The sequence below is a fragment of the Hippocampus guttulatus genome, chromosome 1 (assembly GCF_054856545.1).
Source record: "Hippocampus guttulatus isolate MCC_2025c chromosome 1, RoL_Hgut_1.0, whole genome shotgun sequence".
Taxonomy (NCBI): domain Eukaryota; kingdom Metazoa; phylum Chordata; class Actinopteri; order Syngnathiformes; family Syngnathidae; genus Hippocampus; species Hippocampus guttulatus.
The window spans coordinates 5,234,011-5,261,514 of NC_141261.1; the positions used below are offsets into that span (position 1 = coordinate 5,234,011).

At 42.2% G+C, this 27,504-nt stretch overlaps 1 protein-coding gene across 1 annotated transcript; it reads right to left on the reverse strand.

Annotated features, from left to right (window-relative positions):
* Positions 1–27,488, reverse strand: LOC147210136 (collagen alpha-1(XX) chain-like). The gene is made up of 42 exons (XM_086105633.1): positions 27,297–27,488; positions 23,561–23,677; positions 22,674–22,778; positions 21,275–21,418; positions 20,171–20,329; positions 19,591–19,782; positions 18,811–18,978; positions 18,314–18,433; positions 18,067–18,231; positions 17,550–17,708; positions 16,599–16,771; positions 16,050–16,179; positions 15,423–15,568; positions 14,545–14,674; positions 14,078–14,217; positions 13,081–13,207; positions 12,879–13,018; positions 12,658–12,790; positions 11,988–12,133; positions 11,783–11,912; positions 11,120–11,236; positions 10,879–11,025; positions 10,133–10,189; positions 9,638–9,676; positions 9,383–9,521; positions 8,827–8,969; positions 8,272–8,381; positions 6,894–7,052; positions 6,725–6,802; positions 6,498–6,584; positions 6,372–6,425; positions 5,757–5,852; positions 4,772–4,825; positions 4,616–4,669; positions 4,493–4,546; positions 4,031–4,102; positions 3,916–3,951; positions 3,679–3,745; positions 2,406–2,591; positions 2,233–2,310; positions 1,425–1,586; positions 1–636 (listed from the first exon to the last, which is right to left on the reverse strand). Exons 2-42 carry the CDS (start codon positions 23,613–23,615, stop codon positions 608–610), a joined length of 4,680 nt encoding a protein of 1,559 aa, XP_085961759.1. The 5' UTR covers positions 23,616–23,677; positions 27,297–27,488; the 3' UTR covers positions 1–607.
* Between the last annotated feature and the right edge of the window lie 16 nt (positions 27,489–27,504).

The window sequence follows — 27,504 nt, forward strand, 5'->3', positions numbered from 1 at the left end:
TGACAATGTCTGAATAAACGTGTATTATCATGAAGAATACTTACAAATGAACATAAATATTTGATTAAATGAATAACTGGATACACTCAAAAAATTAACAATATACATATACACAACGTACTCACAGTCATTTATACCATGGATAATATAAACCTTATACCATGGATTATCTATTAACGTTGTTTTTGAGGCAGTTTAGGTTAGAAGGTTAAGTCAAATGAGTGGAAATCTAAGACATATGCCTAACTACATACACACAATAAGAAAAGGTATCAGTGCGAATATGGCTTATAAATACAGCACCGAATGGATCCAAGTGGGAAGATCTTACTGAAGCGGCTGCTGGAAAAACTCACCCTTGTCAAAATGATAACACTTAACAACTTAGCCTTTGGAAAATGCAGATTCCTCAGTTCTTCACAGTGCGGCATCACAGGCATGTCCTCCTCTTCCTTCTTCTATTTCACTTTCTCTTGTGATGACTTACGCTTGGGAGCACTGCATCAGCTTAAGTGCAATACTGTCATGCACTGAACTCCAGAAGCATTGTCAATGTAAACAGGCGTACTGTTGTGATGTCATCACCACTTAATATTTCAACATTCTCTTAAGGCTGGTAGCCGTAATAAGTGTCTTCTGGAGAGGGACACAGACACACAGTTACCATCAGTAAGTATGGTGTAAACTTCACATTTTCTGAATACATTTCATAAAAGTGTGTCTCTGTCTAGATGGTTTAGTACAATACAGCTAAAGCAACAGAAAGGTGACAATAGCGATAAAACAAGTAGTAGATAATGTAAACCAGGGGTGCCCAACCTTTTTTGACCAAAGATCTACTTTTCAAGCAGCTAAACCACAAGCACAAAAATACAGTATATAATCCTAAATATCTTATTTTTTTAATTCCCCTTGCACTCCTTGCAATCGACTTGGGACTAGTCCGCGGGCTACCGGTCGATCACGATCGACTGTTTGGGCATTCCTGATGTAAACCAACAAAGTGAGCTATGTTTCGTTTTTTTTTTTTTTTAAGCAAGGTGACATGATACCCCCCACCAGGATGACCGTGGATCATATTTTTCCTGCTTTTAAAAAAATCTTTACAGGGTAAACTAGTGTTTAAAATGTTTGTGTTACACACTTATGCAGTTCCAAGGGTTCGAATCTCAGCTCATGCCTTCCTGTGTGGAGTGAACATGTTCTCCTTGTGCTTGTGTGTGTTCACTGTTGACTCTAAATTATCCAAAAGTGGGAATTTGAGTGTTTGTATAAACAGAATGTGCCCTGGGATTGGCTGGTGACCAGTCTAGGGTCTACCCCGCATCTCTCCCCTGGGATAGGGTCCATCTCAGCCCTGACTCTAAAGAGGACCAGCACTATAGAAGATCAATACATGTTGTCGTTGCAGTGTAAATGCTAACCCGTTTGCTGAGGAACTCTGTGGCAGCCTCCACTGCTGTCACACACTCCGGGTGGTCCGATCTCACCCGGCTGGCCAGGAGTTCCAGGAATCCCTGGCGGTCCCGGCTTTCCATTTTCTCCTTTGGGCCCTGAGCTTCCAATCTTGGACTCCCCCGGGGGACCTGTGGACACATACGCAATACAACACACATGGATAGTAAATTGTCGGTAAGTGAGTAAGTCTTATTGATCAGTTCTATACAAGCCCTGCCACCATAATTGTCGCTTGTGGCTCAGCAAAATAATTAGCAATTTTATCCAGCGTTCGAAAAGCATAAACGTCCATTGAAGACTAAATTGTCGTTCTGTGTGAATGTAACTGTGCATACTTATTTTGTGCCCTGCAACTGGCTAACAATCAGTCCAGGTTGTACAACGCCATAGAAAACGGTTGATGTAGAAATGTGTCCCTTCTCAACCGTTCTTGTGCGCTTTGGATGATGATTGTGGTCTTTATTGATGTGAAGCTCCTATGGCCTTCCATCAAAAACCTAGGTGTCTTGCAGGGTTTCAGTTTCATGAAAGTCGTAGTTGTTGCTGCATGTGCATGGGCACTTGGGATGTGTTGTTTTCGCAATCAAATAATGTGGTGAGTCATTTATTTTTAAGGGAACTGATGTAAGGTGAGTTTGAGAGTATATTAAACAAAAACAGTCTTCACAGTTTAAGCTATTATAATAGGCAATTTGAAACCTATTTAGGGGGGGTGTCATTTGTTCACAGAGTCCTTATCCCTATAATTATTTGGAATATTTATAGGAAAAGTACCTGCATGGCCTCTGACCCCTGGGGGCCCCTGTACATTAGTCCCGGCATCACCTTTTTCCCCTGGCAACCCTGACCTTCCTATAGAGAAGACAAATGATCAGGAAAATACAGACTGGAACATTTACAGTCTGAACAGCTCAAAAAGAAGAAGTTTGAATCTTAGTCAGAGGGACCTTGTTCGCCAGGGTAGCCAGGTCTGCCAGGTCTCCCTCGGGGGCCTATATTCCCCTGATTTCCCCGGGAGCCCGGTGGACCCCTGGGACCTGGTACTCCTGGTTCCCCGGCAGGCCCCTTGGGCTCCTCCGCAGCTGGCTTCCGGGCCATGTCATCGATGAACATGTCCAACTTCCTCACCTCCTCTGACAAACAAACAGAAATTCAGATCATTAAGTCATGCTCGTCGTATTGGATGTGGAAGAAAATGGAGCGGGGGTGGCCTCTTTTTGTGTTGCAATTTTGAAGTTTTAATTGCACAGCACTTTGAGTTGCATTTTGATGTATGAAAGGTGCTATATAAATAAAGTTTGAGTGATTGATTAATTGAACCATTTGTGCTCACAATTACACCTAGGGACAATTTAGAGTGTTCCATTGACCTACCATGCATGTTTTTGGAATGTGGGAGGAAACCGGAGTACTTGGAGAAAACCCATGCTTGCATGGGGAGAACATGCAAACTCCACATGGGAAGGCCAGAGCCAGAATAGAATCCTGCATCTCTGTACTGTGAGGCGGACGTGCTAACCAGTCAATTTCCGTGCCGCCCAAGAGGAGACAAAAAAATTAATTTCTCCCAAAATGTAAAACTGTTCCCAGGTGTCTTTATAACATATCTGTGAAATGCTTTTGCCAAAATTCAAAATTGAATAATCATTTACAAATCCCTTTTAAAGCTGTCCTGAAATGAGCCTGTTTTGAGAGGGCGGTTGGTCCTAGCCTCATGAAAATGACAGACTGCTAACCACGCCCCCATTGTTCACAGCGCCAACAAGTAAAGCATTCGTTACCATGAAAACCAGGGTAGAGCTACGTATGTGGTTGCGATGAGGTAAGCGGCTTCTCCTAGCGGAAGCAGAAGCCCAGAGAGTGAAGATAAAAAGTGAGCGCCATTAACTCATTCAGTATCAGCCAATTCTGGACCAAGTCTGACCAGACGTTTAAATACGTCTTTGGGAGTGAATGAGTTAAAAGCATTGATTGTATTTTTCCTCATGGTTGCAGCACTTCATCACCAAGCCGCTAATTTAAACTTGTGTGTGGATCCGTGCATGTTTACAAAACAAAACCCGACTGGGGGTTTGAACTCACTGTTGTGCAACTTCTTTTCAGAAATAAAATGTTGGATTCAGAAATGCAGCTTGAGGCTCCACTGCACATGATCATAATTATTGTTATCATTATTATTATTATACTATCATCATAGTGTTGCATTCAAAGAGTTCATACGGTGAACAAGTTGTTCACACGCCTCTGTGACAAGCTGGTAGATCATAGCCATGGACTGAGGTTCCCCCTGTAAAACATGTGAAAAACATCCATGTATTATATTTACATGCAAAAATATCACCAGTAACACAACTCCCCATTTTTTTTCTTTTTTTAGCACTGGCCAATGGGCAAAATCACAAGTGAACCCCCCACATTTCCCAGTTTGGTATCCACAGATTTATTTTGGGAACCTACCTTCTCTCCTTGCTCCCCTTTACTCCCCGGAAGACCCTGGAAGTCCCCAAAAATATACACATGAATACACAATGGCAGCTTTCACTGATTTCGCTCTCTGTCCCTCTGTTCCTACCGTCGCCCCGCTAGGTCCAATGTAACCTCTCTCCCCAGTGGGTCCCGGGTGTCCTGGGATGCCCTGGAAGCCCTGTACAGTATAACATAACGTCAATTAAATGTAAAGATACAAAATACAGGGAAAAGTTATTATACAAAGGGATACAAGGAGGAAGAAGTCAGGCCATGTATCCAATCGAAAGCTAATTCAAATGCGAAATCTATCAGAGTTGCAGGAGCTTACCCCAGCTAACTCGGGCAAAAGGCGGATGAATATGTTCTAATAAGTTTACCTCTTTTTTTTCTTTTCAGTCACATACAAGTTTTGTATGTGAGGCTCAACAACAACAATTTGGACCTGCCAATGCAGGACCCTAATAAAAGTATATCACAGAACTTTCAATAATTTGATGGTCACTTTGGGAGCAATAAGCACACATTAAGTATCCACACATCTGAGTAAATTAAAACTCGATCTTACTCTTGATCCAGTGGGGCCAGGGGGACCCATGTTGCCTTCAACACCTCGGATGCCCTGTCAGAAAGTAAGATGAAAACAATGGAGGAATGCGACATTTACTGTTTTTTGTATCAGTCATCTCACCATGGGGCCAGGAGGGCCCACCTCCCCTTTTGGGCCTTGAGGTCCGGGTACACCCTACAGAAATATGACACACCAGAGATCAAGGCATGAGTGGGAACTGATGGGTTTTAAGGCTTTTTGACAGCAATGTGCTCATTGACAACTGTGCAATGTCACCTGAAGTCCAACTCTTCCAGGATCTCCCTTTTCTCCTCTTTCCCCAGGTGGACCCTAAAAGGAGGAATATGGTTGATGGTCGTTTTTTTAGACATCCTTCACAGGATGTAATGGAAAATAGATTTTTTTTTTTTTAATGGCTTGTAAGTACATAATTGGGTCTCTGGATTGCCTGTACGCCCATCAAGTGTGAAATGACATGGAAAAGGTCATCTTGTACGCTACTGTTGCTGATCATTTGGGTATTTTCACAAACGCATGTGAGAGAAATGCGATTCAAAGATCTGGGAACTGTTTTAAATTATGAACATGGATTTCATGTTTGTTTGGGGGGGTTTTCTAGGGCCTGACCGATATGGATTTTTTTGGAAGCAGATGACGATTCTGATATTGGACAGAAAAAATTCTGATAGCCAAGTAATCAGTTGCATAATTTCAAAAACATATAATGAATGAGATGATGTCTTTGTTGGTCCCTGAAAGCAGGCAGATCATTTTCGTGTTTTACGATACTTTGCCCGAAACGGTCCTCAAGGGCCGCTGTCCTGCCTGTTTTCCAGCTCTCTCAGGAGCAACACACCCGATTGTAGGCAGGACAGCGGCCTTCCAGGCCTGGAGCTGGACATGCCTGCCCTAAAGTATTTATTTAACTCAACATGCAAAAAACAAAAAACCCTACAAACGGATTAATTTAACTTCTACTCTATTATAATAGTTGCCATGAAGTGATGATGTCAAAATAAAAGCAAGAGATACCTTTCCCAAATGTCAAAACATCATCTTTGACAGACCTCCTTCCCATACTTGCTGAACAGCGCTTACAGTTTTATGAAAAATTAATATTATATAGAGTAAGTGTTGGCAAAACTTGGGCAAATTACTGTTATTCTGAAAATTATACATTATATAATCCATCCTCTGTCCATTTAGACCATTGTACAAGGTAAGTATGGTTATAATACTTATGGCAAGGAAGGTTACTCACGACTTTCCCATCCACAGCCATTCCCTGTGGCCCCCTGCTGCCCACTGCTCCAAGACCGCCCACGAGTCCAGCTTTGCCTGGAGGACCCATCTCACCCTGCAGCACAAAAACATTTGTTTCAAGGACTGACGCAGAGGTCATATTATTCATATAAACTATTACGCTGTATGTCTATCTGCTTAGTTGTTTTTTTTTCTCCATTTGAATATGTACTGTAGTTACCGATATGACCTTGTAGGACAAGGGTGTCAAACTCATTTTTGTCACAGGCAACATTTTAGTTACCTTGGATGGCCATGATAACTGAAACCGTATAAAGAAGTCAAGTAAAACAGTTGATTCAACTATTATGTAACTAAATGTGATGAGGGCTTTGATCACAAGAAAATGCTACATATGAGAATTTTAAATTTTGCTCGAGATTTTAGTTGACATGTTTGATTCGCTTTCGCGGGCCACATAAAATGACACGGCGGGCCATATCTGGCTCCCGGGCCTTGAATTTGACACCTGTGTTCTAGGACATTAATCCCTGAAAGTTTGAAGAAGGTACAGGCAAGACAGTAGTGGAATCTTTGCTTTTGTTTTCAATGGAAACTGCTTCGCTTCATTTACCTTGTGTCCTTGTTCACCTTTGTCACCTTTAACGCCACGGGGACCAGGCTTGCCCTGACAACAAAGAAATACTACAATGACCTGAATTCTTTAGATTCTGGGTGTTTATTAACATTTCTGACATACTATAGGACCGGGGGAACCAGCAGCTCCTGGGATGTCAGAGGAGCAGGTACACGAGTAAGGCTGAGGAGGACAACTTTCCTCGTCTCTCTGAGGGCAAACAGACATCAACAAGCCACATCATCCAGATTGCATCAGGGCGAATTGAACTGGACCGCTTGGTGGTTGATATTCCAGTCAATCTAAGCAACGAGTGTTATCATGGTACAAAAAACAGAAAGATGACTGACCACTGCGGGCAGCTCGCAGCAGGTGTCCTCTGCAGCCCATGTTGTGTTACACACTATTTCGAATGATTGCAACTGGAACTGCAGACAAAGGCACACAATATAAATATCGAACATGTGACAGATCTCCTTAGCCAATCGGGGCAGCGTACGGGAATAAAAGTCAAAGTACCGCAGCCGAGCCACTTTTGGGTCCTCTGCTCCTCGTCAACTTTCCCAGCATCTCAAAGCCGTCCGTAGGCAGGTTGCCGAGTGGTCGGGCGGGCCTCTCGCCCACGCGCTGGCAATCAACAGACAAGGAGACGCCCACCTGGCTGACCGACAGGTGCACCTGCCAAAATCCATTTTTAATGCCTTCTCAATATTTCGTTTTTAAAACCAATTCAGCATTTTGTTACAATCAGCAACCTTTCTTCCACTTATTTTGAGAAAGTACAGTGTCCCAACACAACCATTTAAATGAGGAAGACCAATGAATGCGATTCAAGCTTCAGTCACTACAAACTGATCACGTGATTGAATCATACACTTCGAGAACATTTTCAACACACGTTACAGACAGACAAAATGAATACATGATAACAAAATAAAAATACATTTCATGTGTCATAGACTTTTAATGGCCTTCAGTTTGGGGAGTAAGTAAGCTATTTTCATCGCCAATAAAACCACACTTTTACAATTGATTAACCTGTCATTGTGTAGTACTGTATGTTAGCAGCACCAAAAGGGATTTTGGGAAAACATTCCCTGCTTTCAGAGGCAATATGGGAGCCTTAACTGAGGTGGGACGGTGGTAGCAAAGTTTGGCAACAGAGTCAGAGTCACTGACTCGTATTTTTACATGAAAACCGACTCTGATGTAGACATTGTCATCCATCCGCCAGTGATAATTAATGGAACCTCATTGGCCACTTGCTTTCAGTGAGATCACTGCGTTAGCTTCTTCTAACAACGGCTCCAAAAGTCCCTGAAGCGCAACAATTTATGTGACTGGCATCAATCCGTGTGAATGATGATAAGCTTGCAATTTCATCCAACTAACAAGTTTTCTGAAACTTGGACCGATCATCAAAACTGTCTTGAGCGTTCTGCCAAAAAGCAACGCACTCTGCTGCCAAATTCACTTTGGCACTGAATGCAAACATGAGCGACTCAGTGGAGAAAGGTTTCCCGCTGTCCTGTGTGAGAGTGGCGGGCAACTGCTTTGCACCTTGTGCAACGCTGTCATGGAGCAGAAATGGATTTCTATAGACGATCATTTTGAGACCACAAAACCAGAGAATGGCTGAAACGAGTCCACAGACCAGTCAAATCTCTTTGCCCTGCAATTTCCTCACAACCACAGCTCAGACAGATCTGCCAATTTCCCCAACGGCAAGAGATATGCTGTGAAAGTGTTTTGACGTGATTTTGGAATAGTTTCACAAAAGCATTGCACAGACAAGTTATTAAGATACTTGGCAACTGTTTTAAATTGTGAAAAAACAAAATTCCGTTGGTCTCCTTGAGGCAAGTTTTTATACAAGTTTTGAGTCGCATTTGTTCACCTTGTGAAAACTACCGTAGAACAGCCTGTGGACCTGTGGCTGGTCAAAGGTCAACTCTTGCACTTCGCCACGGTAATCCAGACTCAAGTACACCAACTGCTTGGTCAAGGCTAGTTTCAAAGGGCAAAATGGCACACATATGGAACAGTGAACATCTCGTGCTTCAAAGCATTGCAACGTGAAGTTGGAATATGTTTGGCATGCTGCAGGTTTCGAACGTCAACATTCATCTTAAATTAAATACATGTTGGTTGGAGTATTGGGCAAAATGACATTGTTAGCTGAGTTGTAATGACAAGGTTCCAATGACCTTCCATCCGAATTCGAAGGAACAGCATTGTAAAGAATTCAGAAAGCTACATTCTCGCAAGTTATTGAGCCTGAATAACATTGCTCATGATTATAAGTCATTATAACACTCTCATGAAAACAACAAAGGTCGTGGTCACTCGAGACATTTTGCGCAGTCATGTGGACAACTGAGCGCCTTGAGGAATCTAGTGCAGTTGGATGATCTAATGACTCTAAATGAGAGTGGGATGATGAAGAACTCACGGTCCAGCACCACTCCCATCTTGGGCTGGAAGTCATTATCTGTGAGCTGCCAGAGGGCGAAGGGCTCTTTGGGCGTTTCCTGCAGTAGGCGGAAGGCGATGCTGATGGTGTGCTCAGGAGAGAAGCCTACAGGGTGGATAAGCCTAGCGGAAAAGAGCGAGCGAATGAAAAAGAAGCATTTTAACTATCGAAGTCTCACAAAAAAACCTACTGTCACTTCTTAGTTCCAGGAAAATCCAAACAAATGGTTGGTTGACTTAACTTGACGAGCATACCTTGGAGCACAGGTGTCAAATTCTGGTCCTCGAGGGCCACAAAGCCACATGTTTTTGATGTTGCCCTCCCCCAACACACCCGATTGATGATCAGGAGCGTTATCAGGCTTCTGAAGAGCTTGCCCATGAGCTGATCATTTAAATCAGGTGTGTTGGAGAACGAGAAACATCTACTTTAGGATAACGGCCCTCACGGACCAGAGCTTGACACTTGGGCCTCAGAGGCTACACTCACTATATTAGTGGCAGCAGATATAGAGAAGAGAAAGATGGTGTCTCACTTGGTGCTTTGTGTCAGCTGGATGTCTCTGTACAAAGTGTAAGCAGGAAGTGTGTTGAAGACAAAAGGCTCTGCAGCAACCCCATCCACGGACGAGTGGGCTTTTGGCGTGAGGCCAAATGCTTCCATCATGTCAAAGCCTGGACATGCACATGTAATAAAGTAAGGTGTGAAATCGTCGTGAAAATGCTGAGATTCTTTTAAAGGAGTTTGGGGTTTTTTTTGTTACTGTAATAGTGAAGGCAGCATGTCTTACCTTTAACAATACTGTTTCTGATGGTGACTTCAGGACAAACTATGGCAAAAGAAGGCAACTTAATTTCCCTTATGGGATTAATACATTATCCATCTATGTATCTCAATGTTGAGACAGTATCTGCTAATATTGCTCAATGAAGACATTTTTCATGGGCACGAGGTGTTATTACTTACATACATGCATTAAGGTGTTTAAATGTTGTCAATCTCCATTTTTCAACACTTTTGGTAAGATAATTTTGGTTTCTCTGCATTGCTTTTGAATTTCTCAAGATGTTTGTAGATGCTTCTCGGTGTTGCCTTTGGTTGTGTGAAGCACATTGAGGTGTCTTTTGTATGACATGTGCTATATTAACTCATTCACTACCAGCCAATTCTGGACCAAGTCTGAAAAGACGTTTAAAAACGTCTTTGGGAGTGAATGAGTTAATAAAGCTGCTTTGCCTTGCCGTCAATAATCATTCACGCGAACAAGTTGATCGAATACGCTCACCTTCATAATGAATTGGGTACTGACGAGTGTTGACAGGAATTTTAGCCGGGGCCTGAGCTGTGAGAGAACCAACAACAACAAAAAAAGAATGCAACAATATCCCACCATCAAGTATGAAGGTCCAATATATTTGTCTTGATTATGACATAACGTCTTGACATAAACCCACACATGCTGTCACACACACTCCCGAAACGCATGGAATACTGAACATGAGAGCTTTTTTATATGTGTGAAACGATTTGAGATATAACTTCTACTTACTGTTGTTATTGTATATTTTTTTACACACTTTGAGACATTACAACATAAGACAAAGTTAATGACATTCAAAATTGCCCCCCACCCCAAAAAAAATCAGTTTTTGGCCCTGTTGTAAAATTAAACAAATCCTAAAAGGACAAAGCAGTCAAATGTTGGACCTGTTTATATCTTTATTGTTGTAAGTATTAAATATTGGAAAGAGCCTAAAAAAATTAATCCAAATTGGTCGGGCCCGAGTGCCCTCGAATAAATCCTAAAGAGTGTATTATATGAGAGGTAATCCTAAATTTTGAGTCTGTCTTTCACAGACATTTTTTAAGCATTTCAGGATGCATCAACATTTAGGTTTTAGGTTGAGAGCGGAATTACTACAGCTTCTATTGTTCTTATTACAGTCGATGCCCAAAAAAACAGACGTGCGCGGGTATCACGAAGAACGCACCCAAGAGCTATGGTAGGTGTTAAGTGCGATCACCTCAGACCTGTTGGATGCAGAATGGAGACGGCAGCACCCTCTGCTGATCCTAGATTGGAGTGCACACTGATGCGGTACAGCGTCTCCGCTTGGAGCCCGGTGAAACAATGAGTGCTGCTCAACTCGTCCACTCTTTCTTCCATTGACACTTTATCTGCACTCAAGAAACATGCGCGAGAACTGAGTTCATCACATTTATGAAGACTTTGAGGCATGATACCAAGCGATACGATGCCACCGAAAATTACCTTTGACCGACTGAATAACAATACGGTAGCCGTCTACAACTGACAGGGGTCTCCATGACACACAGATACTGGAGTGGTCTGACCGCACAACACTCACACTGCTTACTCGGAGACTGGCTGCCAAAATAGAGAAAGCAAGGGAGAAAGAGAGAATCAATATCGTCAATTATCAGATATTCAACAAAGCAAAAATAAAGAAATGGTGCAGAGAAGTATGAAGATAACGATATCTTATGAGCTTAACAGTATACTCAAGTGTATAATTTGGTCCCAAGTATTTTTTTTTTGTTGTTGCCATAATTAACTCAACTATTAACTTCTTGTTACACCCAAGGAATGAAATCTCTGAGGTGAATCTGAGACGTTTTGGTCAGTAAAGACTTTGTGCTGAAGTTTTTTTGATATTTTAATAGAAACAATGCAATAAAAAATACTTTTAGGACAACAAAGAATGCTAAAATGTCAACAGCAACATCTCACCGAATCCAGTTATTTCATGGATGGATGGATGGATATCAGATGTCTTAAATGAAAAAAAAAAAAGACTTCCAATTTTTGGGCTGATTTTTGTATTCAATCTCACTTATTGACTGCAAAACCAAAGCTATCATGACTTGATGTACAAATCTCCTAGTTATAAACCCTAGTGTGTGTTAGACCTACTGGTTTTGCCCTGTGCTGAACCACTGCCTCCTTCTTTGTTGCGGTATTCAGCCGTGACCAGGATGCTGTATCGTGTGTCTGGTTGTAATGAGTCCAGCACCACATGCTTTTCACCACCTGGAACTAACACCTGAGCACAACAACGCGCCTCTCAGGTCCACTGTGTAAGTCAAGAAAAGGTGATGCGATGCGAGCTGGCACTTACAGAGTTGTCCTGGTTCTCAGCTCCTGTCAGTGCACCGTAAGAGACACGATATTGCAAGACATGAGCATTGGGGGGAACCCAGCTGACCATCATGCTGACCGGCGTCTCGTCGGAGACGGACACGCTGGATGGACCCCCACCAGACACTAGAGAGGCAGCAAGCAAATAGGCAACATTATTAATAGCGCAGGTAATTAATTAAGGCTTTCAATGCCAGCAATTTTCAGAAAATAGAAACTCTTGAATGGCAGCCAATGCAGAACATTCTGATTACTCTAAAAAGGCTCACAGAATATTGCATTTTATGACTACATAAACACAGACACTACTTAATGAAAGATACGGCACTCTTCTGTCATTACACGATTTATTTATTTATTCGCAAAACATGAGCTGCTTTTACAAAAATCACCTATTCTATCTACCTATCACATATTCAGGGTAGCCCTGTATTGAAACTGATGAGCCTCTGAAAGTGCCTGTCCACCCAGCAAGTAAGAAATGAAACAATCAAGTACAGTGAATGTTTTTTACTTTTTCACTTTCGCCCCATGTTACAAAACAGCAGGTCCAATTTACTGCCCTCACACTAAATATCTGCTGACAGAAATGGAGGAAAATGCGTTTTGTGTGTGAACTGCGCTACATGTAGTGACTATAAGTGACTCACGTGTGCTATAGCGTATAGCCACAGCTTCACTTTGAGCTCCATCTCCATATAGTGCAGACAGAGAGATTTGGTATTCTGTGTTGTCTTCCACCCCTTCCAGGATGACCCCTTCAGTCTCTCCACTCACTTTCAACTACACAACACATTAAGTTATAAACCCAATTTACACTGCATGTCACTCTATTTTGAAAGTTCTGAACAATCGGTGCAGAAGTCCCTACCTGTCTCAGGTTTCCTCCCCCTAGGGAGATCCACTTGATGAGGTAGGAGATGACATCATCAGCAGCAGCCTCCCAACGTACTGTGATTTCACTACCAGAAAAATTGGTCACCCTTAAGTCTGAGGGGGAGGGTACTTTCACTGCAAGGGAGATAAATTCAAGTTATTTACTGCAGGCCAGATGAAAGGTACAAGTTTCTTACATGTGGTGATGTTACTGGTGAGGGCTGCAGAAAGGCCTTGTGGGTAGCGAGACTGGACTGATACCAGATACGGAGACAGAGAGGCCAGACTCTGCACCAGCACTGAGCTCTGTCCGGTAACCTCAATCTGAAGAGCAAACAAACAAACAAACAAACAAACAAACAAATAAATAAATAATAACTTGAGTGCAAAACAGGTTTGTAATAAGGGTACGAGTGCCTCTGTTGTTGCCGGAGCAACCATGGACCATCAATTACTACTCGAAACATTTACACAAAACTACCTACCAGAGAGATTGGGGTAAAACCTGGACTGGTTGTCAGTCAATTGCAAGGCATGTTTTCGACAAATCACCATTTGCACAATCACAAATTAGGCTTGATTTATACAACTGAGATCTTTTGTTCCCAAGTGTATATTGCTTTGTGCTATAGTGTCATTGCTTTGCAAAGAGAAAAAAAACCCCATACAGAACAGGATATGATCGGACTGGAATCGGGCATCTTCTTAATTGGAAAAAAAAATTTGATTTAGCAAATATCTACCAATGCAGTAGAAACGTACGAATGGGAAAACCCCACCTCGCCAAACTAGATGTTGCAATTAATGAAAACAACAGCACAAGCATAAACAACTAAATGTCTGTAAAACAAACAAAAAATAAATATGACGTAGATATTAAATCAGAATTGGGCACTTGGACTCGTAGTGTAAATACAGCCTTGAACCTAATTTGTACATTTTCGGGGATGCGGGATGAAGCCGGAGCACCCACAAAAAAACCCCACACAAGCATGGGGAGAAATGCAAACTCCAGAAAGGAGCAGAAATTCAAACCCTCAGTCTTTTTACTGTGAGACAGATGGGTTCACCCAAACTTCACCATCCAGCCCAGCCTTGAGGCAAACAAAACAACAACAAAAAAACACCAAACTAAAACACAAATGGTCCTTATCTACACTTAAAAAAAAAATTGGCGGCGTGTGAGGAGGTTACCTGCTTGACTTCACTGCCATGGTTAGTGCTGTAAGTGATTCTGTGAGCGGGGACATCCACGGCTCCAGGCACCCAGCTTACCCTCAGCATACTGTGGGTCACCACTGGAAAGCTCACACTCACGGGCGAGGGGAGAGGAACTAAACAGAGGAGGATGAAGGCCAAAGATGATGTGAACAAAAGTGATGCAATTACTTGCATCAGTCCCACTAAAAGAGATATGACGGAGAAGGAAGACATCTCTTCCCTTTCATTGAACCACTTGTAATTCAATTCCATTGCAAACTATGCCTGCGACTTTGGTTGATGAGGTATTACAGTCGGAAAAATGAAATCATGGAAGAGCACAGAGGGCAAGTTTTAGAAAAAGCAGGAGACAGCGTAATAAAGAGACGATGGGGTAATACTGCAGAAGAAGAAAACAAACCATCAAAAAAAAAAAAGGGGTATGTGTGGAGCAGGCTCACATGTGGTAGCGACAGCTGTGACCGGATCACTGGAATCTTCGTCATAGAGAGCATAAAGAGTGACTGAGTAGTCGGTTGCAGGATGTAAACCGGCCAGCTCTAACGTTGTCTGCTCTGCACCAAACTTCTCCTGCAGTCATTTTAGAATAAAATCGACAATTACAAAACACGCGATCCCCGACTCAATTCTGAAGCAGCACGATTACAGTACGCTTTATGTCAGTCATTTACCATCATTTGATTTTATTTACTGTATTTCTAGTTAGTGAAAGACAATCTTTTTGGGCACTGAATGGGGTTGGGAATCACAGAGTAGCTCAGAATTTATCATCACAATATGTGGCCAACAACAAGAGCAGTACCACCATACATGATGTTAACAGTACATGGAGGCTACCGATTATTAACTCATTCAGTACCAGCCAATTCTGGGCCTAGTCTGAAAAGACGTTTAAAAACGTCTTTGGGAGTGAATGAGTTAAAAAAAAAACTCCCAAATTGTAATAAAACGGTGTTGTTTGTTTTTTCTTCTTCTTTCTGCCTACATTCTTGCTGCTGGAGGTTGTAAATTTCCCCAGTGTGGGACAAATAAGGATATCTTATCTTATCTTATCTTATCTTAAAATGCAAAACTGCACATACATGGGCATTAGATTAGACAATATCATTAATCGTGTTATTTTTTTTATCACAGCAAGTAATAACAATACAAAGCGACAATATCAATATTTTCCCACTGCAAATCGGTTATATTGATGGACCGGCCAGGACACCTGCTGTGAATGTGATTTTACTCCACGAAAAAGTTCAATTATTGCAGTTCTTATTGCTATGTGCCTCCTAATGACATTTTAAAAACAGTGAGGTGCCGCTCTCACCTCCTTGGCGTCATCCGGCTCTCCGTGGTTGAGTGCTGAGTAGAGGATCAGGTACTCGGTTGCCCCTGGAGCTGCACCCCAGCTCACTCGCAGTGTGCTATAAGAGGAAGCCGTCACCTCCAGGTCGCTTGGCATGGAGAGTGGCACTGAGAGAAAGATTGGAGGCGAGGGCAGGAAAATAAGGGATGTGGAAAACGGAAAACATCACACTTTAGGAACATACTATTTTGGACCTGATGTTGTCTGCCTGGCCTTGTTTGAAAAAGTAAAATACAAAAATCAACATTAATATAAGACAATAAGATAAGAAAACCTTTATTTGTCTCACAATGGTGAAATTCCCAATTTACAGCAGCAAACATTATGAAAGGGAGAAGTAGAAGAACAAAAAGTATACAAGTAAATATAAATTATTATATTAAAAAACAAATATATATATATATATATATATATATCACAGCGCCTTTTTTTTTTTTGCATTTGTTTTGTTGTTTGTAGTCTTTCCTTCCACATAGTTGCTGTGATCGCAGCAGTTCACTCTTGCGTTTGAATTTTTTCTTCTGCATTTACAGGTATATGCTGATGTTTTTTGTTTTGTTCATTCCTGTGTTTGCACCTGAGTCTCACCTGTGGTGACAGTTCCCCGGAGTGCCAGGCCTACGCTGTGCTCATACACGGGGAAAATGGACACATGATACAGTGTCTGTGAGGAAAGGCCTTGGAGCAGCACAGATGACTCCGAGCCAGCCAACACCACCTTGGAGACAGAGGGGGAAAAGTTACAGTCTGCCGGAGATGCAACTGGAAGATTGTTGAAACCATGACAACAATGTTCGCATTGGCATGAACGCAGAAGGCGTTCTTATCAAATCTGTAATGAAACCAAACGAACATAGAAGGCCTTAAAAACAAACTACGTTGTTTAGCAGAAGTTTCAAAGTGAAAATAATGCTTGGAAAATATGGCACTCAGTTGATGGACTTCCACTTGGCTGGGTTCTGGCTGTGATGCAGCAATTTAGCGGGGCCCTTTAAAAGTCACTTTCCTTAAATGTCAACTTGTGTGAAATCATTTCAGGTTTCCTCAGGAAGGTTCCACGTGATGGTTAAAAGGATATAGGACCACACATTGGCTCATTGTTACGAAGAAAGATAAAGCACTGGAAAAGTCTCTGACCTCCTGAGGACTTTGACCCTCCGCGCTGTGGTAGACCACCCTGTATTGCTGGACTGGCTTAGCAGGGTTGGTCCAGTGTAGCATCACTTCTCTGGAGCCCAGGTCGGAGAAGCGGAGGTCAGTGGGACTCGGGTAAGATAGGGTCGGGTCTACTGTTGGCTCTGGTTCACCTTCTAGAAAAAGGGATTTGATGGTGTGTGTGTAGAAAAGATAAAAGCAAATAGATACACAGGCGGGGTACAGCAACCGCTATTTGCAATATGCATGATACAACTTTGAGGACTCTATTTTTATACAGGCGCTCGGGTGTAAAAACTGGCGCATCTTGATTTCATGTGCAGCGGTCAATTTGTTGGCTGACAGTAGACTAAACCTTAGACCAGCTGAAAGCAAGTCACACACGGACGCATGCTCAGGGATGGAAGGCAATGTCCAAGTTCCCGCTTCACAGCAGCCAACTTTACATCATCCGCGAATGGAAATCCTCTTACATTTCATTATAAACATACTTTGCACGCATCAATCTTCTGCATGGACTCCAGTGAGACAATTTATGCTTCCGCCATGTAGAACATGCACCTTTCCTGAGTTAAGTAGTAAAGGAAATAAGAGGAGCTGCTTCGACTGGCCGCAAAGCAAGTCGGCTGCGTTCACTCCCACAACACGGCAAACACCCGTTTTAACTACCTGCGTCTCCGAAAATACCAAAAGAAAGAAAATGTTATACCGCGTGTGTTTAAAATGAAAGTTTTTGCAATGAAAAGTTTGTCCGGCACAAATTTGGTCAACATTGTTTTCTTTGAAGATTCCAACAGCAGGTTAACGAGCGCTCACAGTAGAGCGAGCAAGATGCACTCGAGCACACAGACCAAAATCATGTATACAGCGTTCTCTTAATGTATGCTTACTGTGGTTTAATAGATTGTGACAACGTCATGAGTGCTACTTTACGCTTTATGATTCCGCGCTCCTCTATTCTCCCACACAGAACGTGGACCAGTCGGGCCACCAGTTTGCTGAGCAGATGGAAGTCGTTGACGTTGTAGACATTGGAATCCACCGGCTCTGAAGCCACTTGCCTCAACTCAGCCTCATCGGCATTCTTCACACCTAAATGCAGAATAAACACACAATTACATATTCTAGCCGGAATCTGGAATTTATTACACAAACCGAGATTAAAAAGCCGGCTAATGACGGGACTATTAGACCACATGGAAAGGTAGCACGTGAAAAGAAACACAAGGCACAGTACAGTGAAACAATAAATGCCGACTGAGGTATAACATGTGGTGCTTTAATGACATCTTACACATTGTGGGAACGTGGAATTACCTTGCTATCAATCACGAGCCAAGCGGAACATATGCAGAAATTCCATGACCCATTTCCCACAAAAATACAAGCAAGTCAGAAAAATAATACATACACTACAAATATACCCCAACTTCGCACTTTAAAATCTCACCTACAGCGATGATCTCCACACCGGCATTTTTAAGTCGGTTTGCTGCGGCGATGGCGTCATCTTGCGATTTACCATCTGTCAAGAGCACAAGGTAGAAGGGCGTGTCCGACCTTGCGCCCGCTTCAGCCCTCATGTTCTCCTCCATGACGTGGAGCAGCGCTTGGCCTAGAAATTCACGTAGCAAGTCTAAAAAAAACATCTTCTGAGCAATAGACAACAATATCGCATCATCATGCCTGAACAATACCTGTGAAAGTGTTTCCTCCCTTATATCGGAAATTCCTTACAGCTTCTACCAGTTGGTCTTTGGTAGTGAAGTTGTTCAGCTGCCACTCTGTTCGCGGGTCTCCGCTGTACTGGCTAAGGCCTTGAAGAGGAACACACCGTGTTTAACATATTCACTCCCAAAGACGTTTTTAAACGTCTTTTCAGACTTGGTCCAGAATTGGCTGGTACTAAATGAGTTAAAGAACTAACTTGTTCCACATCGAGGCCTCTCCCTAGTGTGCTCGGTCTATAAACAAATGTACCGAGCTTGATTTCGAAACTGAACGGCCACACTAGCCAAACAATCCAGATGTTATGTGGTTCGACTTGGCTAGTGTCTGCCATCGCATGTACTGTACACCTTCCACCACACATTGATTGAATACCTGCAGATCTTTATCGCCAATGCCATGAATAGAAGGGAAAACAAATACGGCATTACATTTGCACACCCAACCGATAGATACTAAGCCTCACCAATCTGAATGTTTTTCGGCCCGATGCGGAAGGGTGTCATCAGTCCCTCCAAGAAGTCCCTGACCCGCCTGAAGTTGGTCCGTCCAATACTCCAGGAACCGTCCACCAAAAACATGATGTCCGCTGCAGCATCAGTGTTGCACTCAAAAGGTTTTCTCGGAAAAGCACCTACCAAAAAAAAAAAAAAAAAAAGACAACACCTCAGAATTTGACCTGGAGAAAAACGTTTTTTCCAGGAGGTTCATGCCAGGATGTCAATATGCCATATTAATGAGTAAACGACATTTTGTTATGCTCCATGACACTTCTATACATTTCGACGGACTTGAAAGAAAACGGCGAACGGACAGAACATGCACCAGCATGACGCGTGAATGAACATCCGTTTAAATGCGTGTTTCCTTGAACTCCACGATGAGTGACGACATGTGCCCTGTGGCCGAACAACATGGCTATTCATTATCTTTTCCTGTTCAATAAACACTGTCATCATGTCAACACACATTCTGTTTTCAAGCCCCTTTAGTCTCAAACCCATGACATCACAGCAACCTTTTTTAAAATGAATCTTTTGGCTGTGAAATTACCAAAACTTGGTCTAACCCGCCTCTGTGCAGATTAATAACATGTCTCACGCAAGACTTGTTTGCACCAGGCGCAAAATTCTGATTTATTTATTTTTTGATGGTGGCGGTTCGGAAAAAAAATTATTCCAAATGTATGGGAAATGGGATTTTGAATGTCAACTTTGGGTGTGGGTGCAGGAGGACGAGAGGTTACCTGTAACTGGCTGAGTTGGAAGTGGTATCCTTTGTGGCTTCTCCTCTTTGCCCGCTGTCGTTCCCTGTTTGTCCTTCATTTCCACCTTGGAGCGTTCCCGCTCTTTTTCTTTCTTCCTCTTCTTCTTCACTTTGGTAGACTTGTCCTGGGAGCTATCCACAGGTGCAGTGGAGGGTTCCATAGTTGGTGGCTCTGGCAGAGGGAGGTAATGGCAATTGTCGTATTTTTAATGATCAACATATTCCGAAGTCTCCTGCAAAGCTCTCAACTTTTCGGCTGGTCATTCTCACCAAAATACTGTTTTTGAATCTCTCAACTGAGGAAATTGTTTGCTCACATTGTATCATCTGATTGAAAGCATCGAATGTTCATATCAGTACTCAAGTACTTAAGGGCATGCATATTTTCAACTGGCTGGCAAATGTTAAACCAACTTAAAAAATATTTTTATTTTATTTTTTCTAATAACCATCAGATGGATATGTTTTCTCTGTTGAGTCACTGTCGTCAAGATAATAGCAAGATATGCGTATAGAATACAGTATGGTGGTGCGTGTGTGTGTGTGTGTGAAGGATTCACCTGCATTTGTAGTTGTGGTGACGAGGTCTGGATAAAGAACGGTAGGCAGAGCCAGCAGAGCCTCCGTTCCATCATCCAGGTCTCCTGATCCAGATCCTCCTGGCAACAGCTTCCTCCTTTGGCCACTACGAACCATCTCCTCCTCCCGTAGACTGTCCACTGGATGAGACAAAGACCCCTTTTACAAAGCCGTGTCAAGGATTGGACTACGGCTCAATTTGGTTGAATTATTTTAGCCTCTGAATTAACCCTTTCAAGTACTCTGTAACCCGATAACATAATGAGATGTCCACTGCATTAACCGCTGTCCCTGAAAGGGTTAATAACTTTCTTAATTAACTGTTCCTGACCTTAAAAACAGTGCCGTCATTGGGTGGCCGTGGTCAAGGGCCAAAAATGACTCTCGGGTCACTTTGGACACCCCTGATTTAAAGCAAATAAATAATGGATCGTTTTATAAATTATAGCAACATTAGCAGCGCTGCTTCTTTTTTAGGTGATATGGTCAGAAGACAAGGTCAACAACTTACAAATTGAGGGTGAAACATTTGACAAGGCTTGATATAATCACAAAGCACAAGAGGGAGTCACAAAGCAGAGGCAAAGAAATTCATAGACTCCCATCACTCATTCCAGCATGACAGCTAATGCTACAAGTTTCCATGCTGAGGTGATGAGGCATGCCTGGACATGTGCCACTCGACACAGTCACCTCCAACCAGTGGCGCAGTTCTCCCAACAGCCGACTGTGCTGTCGCTACGTTATATGTCAGCCACAAAGACAACCTGAGCGATGTAATCCAAATTCGTACATAAAATGGAATGGGCTGTTGTGTACTTCTTTTGTAGAAGTCATAATTACAGTAAATGGTATGAAAAACACTTCTTGGCCATAAATAAAATGGGTGTGTCTTCTTTTGCAGCCAGTCAATGTATTATGATGCTGCTTCACAAACTAGTTCATAAACTCCTCTGTCAGGATGGTCTAACATAAACCGAGGACGTCCAGGACCACAAATAGTACTCCAAAGACTTGGGAAAAAAATACTTTCCACCAGCTGCAACCCTTGAAATATCTGCCATCCCACTTGGTGTGCCTCTTACAGGTGAATCGTCGCTTTGCAAGAAGTCTCTCTGTGGTCCCATTAAGCACAAGAACTTGGAGGGCATACTCCTGACCGGAGTCCAATCCTGCTACGGTTGCCCGCCCCCGTGTGGTTGTCAACATGAGCTCCGGCTGTGGCACGTCTGGAAAAATAAAATAAAAAGACATCCGTCATGAAAAATGACTTGGCTAAGTCGTGTGAAAGAAATGGCACAATTTGAGTGAGCCCACAGCAGGTTCCATGAAAAGCATTGCTAAATTTCTTTGATAGGTCCTTGAAAATCAAGCTTTTTTTTTTTTAAATTGCTGTGCACTTTACTGGCGCCACTTCAGCAAGACAAAGAAATTGCCAGTGATTATTTTATTTTTAGAACCATGAGTGTGACTTGAAAAATGAGTCTTATACTGTTGTATACTCTGCTCATGACGAACATATTCATCCATTCTCAGTCCTGCTATGAAAATGTGAAATTAGCCGTTTTTATATGATATAAAACGCATCTGCGGTACACACAGTACACCAGCATGTCTAGTAAACTGAATATTACACCTATAATATGTGAATGTGAATGACCATGTTAAAAGAGGAAGAAAAAAAATTGGTCCAACAAATATCTCAATTAGTCAGGCGGCAAGTTGTCACAGGATTTTGGACTCTGGCTGCAGGGATCAACTCGCATTCCTCGGGTTAATTTAGGACTGGTTGGTGGCCAAAACAAAGGGTGCCAAAAACTCATGTCATGCGCAAGGTTTAAATCTTTAAAATTGTTGGCGAACGGCCCGCCAAACGTCTTTGCGACCAATTGTGACAGTGAACTGATGAAAACTCAACAGTTGCTACCTTCGCAAACACTCGCCAACCTTCGCCAGGCTTTAGGTGATGTCATATATATCCTAGCATGGCTAATTAGAACGCACTCTCTGGTGTTTGTAGACTACACACTATATTGTATTCATTTTGCAAATGACGCGAGTTAAAGCTTCTCGAGCAAACTTAGCTTAGCATAGCATGCTCCAAAGCGCATTCACGTGGCTCAGCGATGGTCAAGTTTGAGTGTCACGTGTTGTGATTATTGTGGGAAATGTCTGAGAAAAAATTAATAACAACCAGGCGAGCAAGACAGTCGTTGCTGGATAATTTTAATAAGTTCTCACGTCTGCTGGTAGCGGCGCAGCCATTAATGGCCATGAGTGGCACCTGCGAATGTGAACGACACCACGGCTGTCTTCAATGAAAAGCAATATTAAAATGTTGTTTACTTTGAGGTTAGTATAGTGTTCAAACATTAAGTTTGACAAACTCAAGTGTTATGTGTCCATTGCTAGCATAATCGATTCCGAATAGATTTGTTCTTGACAGCCCTACAACCCGTTTGAAATGAGGCTGAAGAGTCTCACCTGAGATGGGCCTTACTCGGACCTTGTAGCCCTGAATGGGACCATCGGTCTCTTTCCATTTCATCTGCAATCTGTCTTCGGAGAGGACCGTCAGCTTAAGACGACCTTGGCAAAGATCAGAGGAAGATGAAATATTTGGCCGAGTGGGTGATGATGACAGAAATAAAGTGGCAGATTTTTCAGGAACTTTTTCCATGTCCCTTGTTATTCCCATGTCACTTCCTTCCCAAAAATGATCTTTTGTTGTTTAATTTGCATGATTTCCAACAGGGGGTTTCCCAACAAGCAGCATCTTTCATGTTTCTGCCTTCCCACCCACAGTCCACCCGCCAGCGCAGCTGCCCCGTTCTCCGTCAAAGCGCGTCCTGTCCTCCCGTCCCCTGAAGAAACAGGAAGAGGATGCTAAGGCGGGCCATGAATGTCAGAGGTTATGTCAGGGGACCGTCACAAAGTTATAGTGTGTCAGTGTTTTGTATGTAACGTGGATGAGTTATAGATAGAGCAGGAGGGGAAGGGGTGGTGGAAACAAAGAAGACAGAGAGGAATAAACATGAACGAAATAATGTTCTTGGAGCATCTATGGATACCATATGAACCTCACGCTGTGGTTTGGGTCAACGACCTCTGAAGGGTTCATAGTGGGTCTAAAGTGGAGCTAGACCAGCACTGGGTCAGACACCCCTCTGAACAAAAAAACCCTTTCAAAGCAGGCAGGCGAGACAATATATGGCCAGTAGATCCCCGCACCAAAAAAAAAAAGATTGTTTGAGAATTGGAGAAAATGGGCCCAGTAACGATACATTGTGATATGACTCACTATAGATAATGTTGTTAAATTAGGTATTGAATTACAGCACATGTGAAGACAGTGATGTCCGACAGTCTACCTTGGCCATGAACTTTTGATGACAGCAGCAGGATTACAAACAGGAAATGCCACATGATCCAGTGAAATGACAAGGATGATGTTGAGGGAGAGACTGGTTAGTGAAGTGACATGAGACCTGAAAACACACAAAGCAAATACAACATTTGGTCATGAACAGTAACTAACATAGTCTCGATTTGTTTTTCGCCCTAAGAAGTTAAAGTGACACTTGAAACAATGGCTGTACAGAACGAGTGACACGTGTGTGTGCGTGTGTGTGTGTGTGTGTGTGTGTGTGTGTGTGTGTGTTTGACACAAATTTGTGGCTATGACAGTCCAATCATCCTCTTTCCCGTGGGAAATGTTTTATGACAGAGTCTGACTAGCGGTGCTGAGGCGCTAGCGCGCCATTACAGACCCTCAGACCACACACAAGTAATGACACACACGCACAGGTCTGTAATATTAAGACGCACACTGCTCTTGAAAAGAGCTCACAAAACCAGCACACTTCTGTCTCTGAGAGTGTTTATTTGCGAAGTGTAATGTAACTGCAAAGTCTCCACATTACACACACCGCAGTCTTCCATTTTTTTATGTGATTACTTGAAGAGGATATGATGTTTGCAATGGGAGAACTTCGTTAAATAGTATGACCTCCCCAATAACAAAATAAAGAAGTACCCCTCTATACACTGGAAGCATCACTTTTGTAAATTGGTAATTAGCTGTGTGTGTTTTCAATGCACTGCATGTTTGCACTGTGGTTGAGAGGAAAGAAATTTCACCTGTGCTGTATGTTGGACATAGAGCATATTTGACAATAAAGCCGACTTGACTTGACTTGGTAAAAAATCATTTCGTACAAAATAACGGAAATAAATGGAAATAATACGCTCTAAAATCAGGCTGTCGACAAAATAAAAACTTTGCCCAAGTGAACAGGTGCCATTTTAACACTCTTTTACCCTTGGATGGATAGTTTTCGCAGAGGACACATCGACGAACAACCATCCGCTCACACTCACACTCAGGGACAATTTAGAGTGTTCAATTCATCTGCCATGCATCTTTTTGTCATGTGGGAGGATACCGGAGTACCCGGAGAAAAGCCACGCAGGCACGGGGAGAACATGCAAACTCCACACAGGAACGCCAAAGCCGGAGTGGAACCCAGTACCTCTGCACTGTGAGGTCGAGGCGCTAACTGCTGGACCACCGGGCCGCTCCATTTGAAAAACAAACAAAGTGATTTAAAATGAAATACTTTTGAATTATTTTTCAAAGTCACAGGGAGCTGTGGATGAAAGAGCCGCATGTGGCTCAAGAGCCGTAGGTTACAGAGCCCTGTTCTACACTGCATGTGTCCTGAGACTGTCTGGCAACCAGACAAGTGTACCGCGTCTCTCGTCCAAAGTAAGTTGGAATACGCTGCAGCTCACTCACGTCCCTTTATAGGAAATGGATAGATGGACAGATGGCCATAAATTCAAACAGTGGACTTTTAACATGATAATCTACGTGATTATGATCACGCAGATCAACAGAGAAGAGTTCCAACATGCCACCATGTGTCTTCATTTTCTCATGCCTCACATGTGTCTGTGCTTGCCTGAGTGTTGCCGTAAACTTGATTTGCTGTGTGTACCTGTCTGCCTGCCTGCCGTACACACAGAATGTGTGTACGGCAGGCAGGCCATTATGTAATGCTTGTGACTGCTATTGCTGCAAGTACAGAGCAATAATAACGACATTACCTGGAGCTTGTTTAATGTCACATTATGATGGAATACATTTCAAGTTCATAAATTTCACACTTAATGTGAAAAGTTTCGTGTGAAAACCTGTTAAGTTATCATGTTAAAACATGATAAGTTTGGCTTCCGCATTCAGCATCACAAAACGAAGCAATTATTTCAGGTTCAGGTCACTGGTAGAGCTCAATGTGTGTGTTCTTTTTAAATCTATTCAATCATTTTGGACAGTTGGCATTATTTTTTATTTTTTTGACAGTATTGGTAGTTGAGTAGCTCGTCACTGATTAATAAGACACAAAAAGGACTCAGCTACTGACCTGAACCAGGAGAAATTGCTTTACGTTGTTACCGTATGTCAAATGCAGAAGCCAAAATCTTCATCTTTTAACATAAGATAAGATAAGAAAACCTTTATTTGTCCCACATTGGGGAAATTTGCAATCTTCAGCAGCAGAAATGATAAGTTATCATTAATTGCTTTACTTTAGTCATGCCAATAGCGGAAGCCAAACTTATCACGTTTTAATGTCATAACTTTTCACATTATTTTGTAAAACCTATCACTTTAAAATGAGAAACATCACATTTACCGTGATGCAGAACTTTTTTTTACAGTTGTATTGAAATACAGACACATAAATTGGAAAACTATGTACCAGTCATTTATATGTATTATGACTGAAAAACAAAAAATATATATTTTTCATAAGAATGTGGTAACGGCATATCAAGAGTAAAATCTAAATTATCTAATGGTCCTAATTACATATACTGTATGTAGGGTTATAGTATTGCACGTTATCCTTTTGTGATGACTTCTGTTGCGTAGCGCGAAATGAGCTACGTACTACCATAATAATAGTGTTGGAATGTTATCCTATTTATTGTATAGTTTTGCATAGTACTGTATATTATCATATGGTGTTGTATAGTATAAAACACTATGGCCTCTGGCTTCCTGTTTCTAATGCAGGGGTCTGCCTGCTGGCACCTGGTGGCCCCCAAGGACCACATGACAGTTTAACACAATCAGTGTCTTTAAAAAAATGAAAATTATTATCAATAATAACATCAAGGTAATTTGAGCAAATTTATTGTTTCAGGGGTGTGCATCAAATTGGCAGCCATTAGCATGTATCTGTACCCAAAAAGTAGCTCTTGGAGTATGGTGATCTTTATTCCTGTGTTTTAGCTTCAAGCAAAAAAAAAAAAAAAAAAAAAACTATTCTCAACTATTAACATAAAACACTCGGCACGGCCGTAACTAAGCGTGCCGTCTTGTTCCGAGTGACGACTATCTGTGTCCTAAGTAGTTCAGCGCGCACCTTCGAATCGTCAAAGGAAAGGACCGCTGTAAATAAACCGAGGACCCGCTCTATATGGATCAGAATCAGAATCAGAATCAGATGGATATCATACAATAAACACACACACACACACACACATCAAAATGTCACATCCACTGAATACTGCGAGCAGTATTTACTAAGCAAATTAGCATGTCAGTAGTAACGGTGTTGCAAAATCTGTTTTGCTTATCCTAATGACAAATAGATTATTAACATATAATCCTCTGCAATAAATTGGGGTGTGGGTCAGAGGGGTTTTGTGTATTTTTCGAGTTCGGCGATTGGTTGTGTAAATAGCTTTGTCGAAATTTTTTTCAATTTTCTTTTGTGTTATAATGGCGTTAATTAATAAATCAAGTAATATCCACTTTTGAAAAATGACGAAGCAAGAGCGTTTTTAGTATAATACTTACTTTAGTTAGTGGTGTCCGCTATTTACTGGAAGAATTGACACAACGTGAAGACAATTTTTTAAGTTTGGCGAGCAAAAACTCGATCACACCTGCGCCGTAATGAAGAGCGATAAAAAACGACAAAAACAGGTTAAAACGATAAAGTGTCTCACCATTGTATGAGTAAAAAAAATCTTAAAACAATAACAAAGGGGTTTTACTGTGTCGAGGGGCGGGGTAGCAAGGTGAGCGCTTACCTGGATGGTGGCAGTGCTGCTTCGGCTCAAGGATAATCAGTCCTCCACATTTAGAGCATATTATGTCCGCATGTGGGGTGTCTCGCCGAACTGAGTAGTCTCCCAAGCACTGTAATTAGACACCCAATATTCCGGTACCAGATCGTGTGTGTGTGTGTTTGGAAAAACGTAATTCCAAAACTTGTTAGCCAGGCCCCGTAGTCTCTCC

Bases quoted from the DNA above. Each gene is read 5' to 3' on its own strand.
- LOC147210136 (XM_086105633.1), bottom strand. From the start codon at position 23,615: ATGTGGCATTTCCTGTTTGTAATCCTGCTGCTGTCATCAAAAGTTCAT. The intron at 17,709-18,066 runs GTGAGATTTTAA...TTCTGCATTTAG, and splicing joins TGTGGAGATCATCGCTGTAG to GTGTGAAGAATGCCGATGAG. The intron at 1,587-2,232 runs GTACTTTTCCTA...ATGTGTCCACAG, and splicing joins AGGGGTCAGAGGCCATGCAG to GTCCCCCGGGGGAGTCCAAG.